Raw genomic sequence first — 4,024 nt, forward strand, 5'->3', positions numbered from 1 at the left:
GACTGACATCAGAGGCGTTTGGGGGACACTCACTTCCCACCCCCTTATAACTCTCTGTATTGTTTCCTTCCTTCCCCTTGAGCCCCATCCTAATATCCCTTTTCAAAGATCAGACGACCTCCCCCGCCCCCCGACCCGTCGTACTGCCCTCCTGGACTCTCTCGCCCCATTTCCATTGGTTGTGGACGGAGAGAGGGGGGTTAATTCCCCGCTTTGAGGGAGAAAGGGGTGGCCTCGCATGCCCCTACACTATTCCCTCGTTGGGCTAATTAAGTCTCCTCTAAAAGATCCAAGAGGAAAAGAGCGAGGCGAACCCCGTGTGGGTCGCACCCCCGGGCACACCTTCTGTTTCCCAGACCTCGGCAGTAAAAGATCCTCCCCGGCTGCAGGAAGGATTTTAGTAAGAGCCTCCCCCCTCGCCCACACTCTCCCCTCGGGGGTGGGGAAAGAGGGCTCAGTTCCCGCTCTGGTCCCCGCAGGCACCACATTCCGTTTGGAGGAGGCTACCCCCGGATCGCGGGATGGAAGCCCGCTTCCGGGAGGCTGCGTAACTGAAGCCGCGGGAGTCAGCGGGCCGGAGAGCTCGGCGGCCACCCTCGGCTCGGCTCGTGGATGTTGACAGCCCCCTCGGAGAGTCCCCGCAGATATGGCGGAGAGCTGGCTACGCGTCTCGGGAGCAGGGGCAGCGGAGGAGGCCGGACCGGAAGGCGGCCTGGAGGAGTCCAACGCCCTGAATGACAGCCTGACCAGCCTGCAGTGGCTGCAGGAATTCTCCATTCTCAACGCCGAGCTCCCCGCCCTGCCTTCGGGGGACACCGACCCCCACGGCTCCCACGAGCTGGCAGGCTCGGCCGAGCCGGGGTCTCCCCTGGCGGCGGACCCCGCCTGCCTGGGGCAGCCGCACACACCCGGCAAGCCCACGTCCTCCTGCACGCCGCGGAGCGCCCCCTCGGGGCTGCAGGCCTCGCCTCCCGACGACGTGGACTACGCCACCAACCCGCACGTGAAGCCGCCCTACTCGTATGCCACGCTCATCTGCATGGCCATGCAGGCCAGCAAGGCCACCAAGATCACCCTGTCGGCCATCTACAAGTGGATCACGGACAACTTCTGTTACTTCCGCCACGCTGATCCCACCTGGCAGGTAGGGAGGCACTCCCTCCCTCCCTCCCCATGCCCTCGCGGACTGGACTCACATCCCAGATCCGCAGGCCAAGTAGGCGCGGTACGGCCAGGGCCCCGAGAGAGGAAGGCCGTCCAGGAAGGACCTCAAGGGAGCCCAGTGCTTGGACTGCTGCCCCTTTGACTTCAGAGACGGAGGAGGGAGGATGTTCAGAGGGCTGCAGGGGTGCCGACATAGAGGTTCAAGGGGAAAGAACTTGTCACTCGTCCGGCAGGCTCAGCCCAAAGACCAGGGCTGAACTATGCGTGGACACAGCCCCCCAGGGTAGGTTGATGGACTGAGGGACACATTTTTGTCCCAAGTCCTGCAATTCCTCGACACTACCCTCCTCAAGGTCAGTTTGTCAGGGCCTGACTGGAGGCAGAGCATCGTTCCTGCCAGACTCTGCATCCCGCCTGCTTTCAGTTGGCTGGAGGGGCTCTGGGAGGGGAGAGGGGCATGCTGCGGGGTGTGAAGGCCATCGGTGTCCCAGTGGAAGGGCTACGGGGCCTTCCGAAAGCTGCTGTGCCAGCCCCCACCCCAAGCCCTCCCTAGTTTCCTGCCTACACTCCTCCCCCTCTTCTCATCAACCTCCCTGGGGGGACAATTACCTCAGCCACGTGCTTTCCACAGGGGCTCTTTCCTCCCACACTGGCTTCATGTTCCAAGTCTCCGGAACCTGGCACAGAGCAGCCAAGGGGCCCAGACCACCATGTAAACCTCCCAGTCTTGCCAGGGGGCACTACTCACCTGCCGGCCCCACCCACCAGGCCCCAGACCCCTGTGCCCCAGCGTGGTTTGGACTGTGCACCCAGGCCTGAAAAAGGCAGGATGGTGATTCAGGCTGGGCACACGCTGCCCTGAGCCTCTTCGACCATCAGGATCAGGGGCTACTTGGGGACAGAGACCCTGAGGATGCACAGATCCTTCCCTGTGGCACAGGTCACAGGATCAGAGTTCCTGTAATCACAGCTATTCCACGATTGCTTGGGCCCTGACCCTGGGGCAGGTACCATTTGTAACCTTGGTGAGAAAGCAGAGACCCTCCACCACCCCCCACACTACCCCAAGCCTGAGAGGCCCCAGGAATGAGCGCTATGCTCTTGGCTGGGTAATAATCAACTGAGGCCTCAGAGCCTGGGGTGGGAGGAGGGGGACATGGTGGGTGAGGGCCCAGGCCAGCAGCCGGCTCTAGAAACAAGGAAAGTCATCAGATCCTCCCACACTTCATCCCCCCCACACACACACACCCTCACACCCACTCACTCATTTCACAAACAGAGAAGGCCAGCCAGGCCCAGGCAGAGGGAGATGGCCGTCCAGGACCTGGGGGAGCCAAGGCCTTTGACCAGAGGCCGCAAGCAGCGGGGTAAGGGAGGGAGGGCAGGACAGGCTGGCACTGAGAGCCACCCTGCGGCTCAGGGCTCGGATGACCGAGCAGGCAGATATCCTGGCCAAAGGGAACAAAAGCCCCCGACAGCACTCCCAGCTCCTGGTGCCCCGTGGCTGGTGTCCCAGAGCCTCCCGCTCGGAGCAGCGTCTCTGTCTCCCCTGCCCCCATCGGAGAGAAGGTGGTGGTGGGACTGGCAGTGGCGCTAGGAGCCCCCCATCACTGACCCCACCCACTCTCCCAGCTGTCTTCCTTCTCTCCTACCTCCCTGTGTCCAGAACTCCATCCGCCACAACCTGTCCCTGAAGAAGGGCTTCATCAAGATGCCTCGGGAGAAGGACGAGCCAGGCAAGGGGGGCTTCTGGCGCATCGACCCCCAGTACGCCGAGCGGCTGCTGAGTGGGGCCTTGAAGAAGCAGCGGCTGCCCCCAGTACACATCCACCCGGCCTTTGCCCGCCAGGCCGCGCCAGAGCCCAGCGCTGCCCCATGGGCCAGGCCACTGACCGTGAGCACCGAGGCCCAGCAGCTGCTGCGGGAGTTCGAGGAGGCCACTGGGGAGGCGGGCTGGGGTGCAGGCGAGGGCAGGCTGGGGCGCAAGCGTCAACAGCCGCTGCCCAAGCAGGAGGCCAAGGTCCCGCGGCCCTCCAGCCCCCTGCTGCTGACCCAGGAGGAGCAGGGTGAGCTGGAACCCCTCAAGGGCAACTTTGACTGGGAGGCCATCTTGGACGCTGGCACGCTGGACGGGGAGCTGGGCACGCTGGAGATCTCGGAGCTGATCCCGACGCTGAGCCCTGCCTCACACGGGGACGTGGACCTCACCATCCATGGCCACCACATCGACTGCCCTGTTACCTGGGGGCCTCCAGCGGAGCAGGCTACCGACAGCCTGGACTTTGATGAGACCTTCCTGGCCACATCCTTCCTGGAGCACCCCTGGGACGAGAGCACCCGTAGCTCCCTGCCCCCCGAGCCCCTCTTTGAGGCCGGGGATGCCACACTGGCCTCTGACCTGCATGACTGGGCCAGCCTGGGCGCCTTCTTGTAAGAAGCCAGGCCCTCCCCACCTCCAGACAGCACCGAAGTCTGGGCCCAGACTGCCCCCCTCCCCACCAGTGCAGGCCCATGGACACCCTACCGCCCAGGCAGGGGCTGGGCCAGCTCACCCCACCAGGCCACACGGCCCCCAGCCCAGGCCATCCTCAGATTCTAGTCCAGCAGGCTGAGAATTGGGGCCCAGGACCCAAATTGCTGCCTCCGCTCCCCAGCCCCCCATACACACAGTGTTTCATTGATCCACTTCTTCCCTGCCCCAGAGACACGCTAAGGGCCCTGCACTATGAGAGCTGCGGCTTGGAGGGGCCCTGGCCAAGCTGGAAACATCAGTACAGGGCCCGCCCCAGAACACCTTAGCTTCCAAGCTTCTCTCTCTCCTGCTCTCCTCCCCAGGTCTCTATCCAGAGCAAGTTCCCAG

At 63.9% G+C, this 4,024-nt stretch overlaps 1 protein-coding gene across 1 annotated transcript; it reads left to right on the forward strand.

The window, feature by feature from the left end:
• Nucleotides 1-646: 646 nt before the first annotated feature.
• Nucleotides 647-3,598, forward strand: LOC309793856 (forkhead box protein J1-like; the record flags this gene model as incomplete). Its single annotated transcript, XM_082604633.1, has 2 exons — nucleotides 647-1,144; nucleotides 2,831-3,598. 2 exons carry the CDS (start codon nucleotides 647-649, stop codon nucleotides 3,596-3,598), a joined length of 1,266 nt encoding a protein of 421 aa, XP_082460759.1.
• Between the last annotated feature and the right edge of the window lie 426 nt (nucleotides 3,599-4,024).

This window comes from Mesoplodon mirus, assembly GCF_964341445.2.
Source record: "Mesoplodon mirus genome assembly, chromosome: 18".
Classification (NCBI taxonomy): Eukaryota; Metazoa; Chordata; class Mammalia; order Artiodactyla; family Ziphiidae; genus Mesoplodon; species Mesoplodon mirus.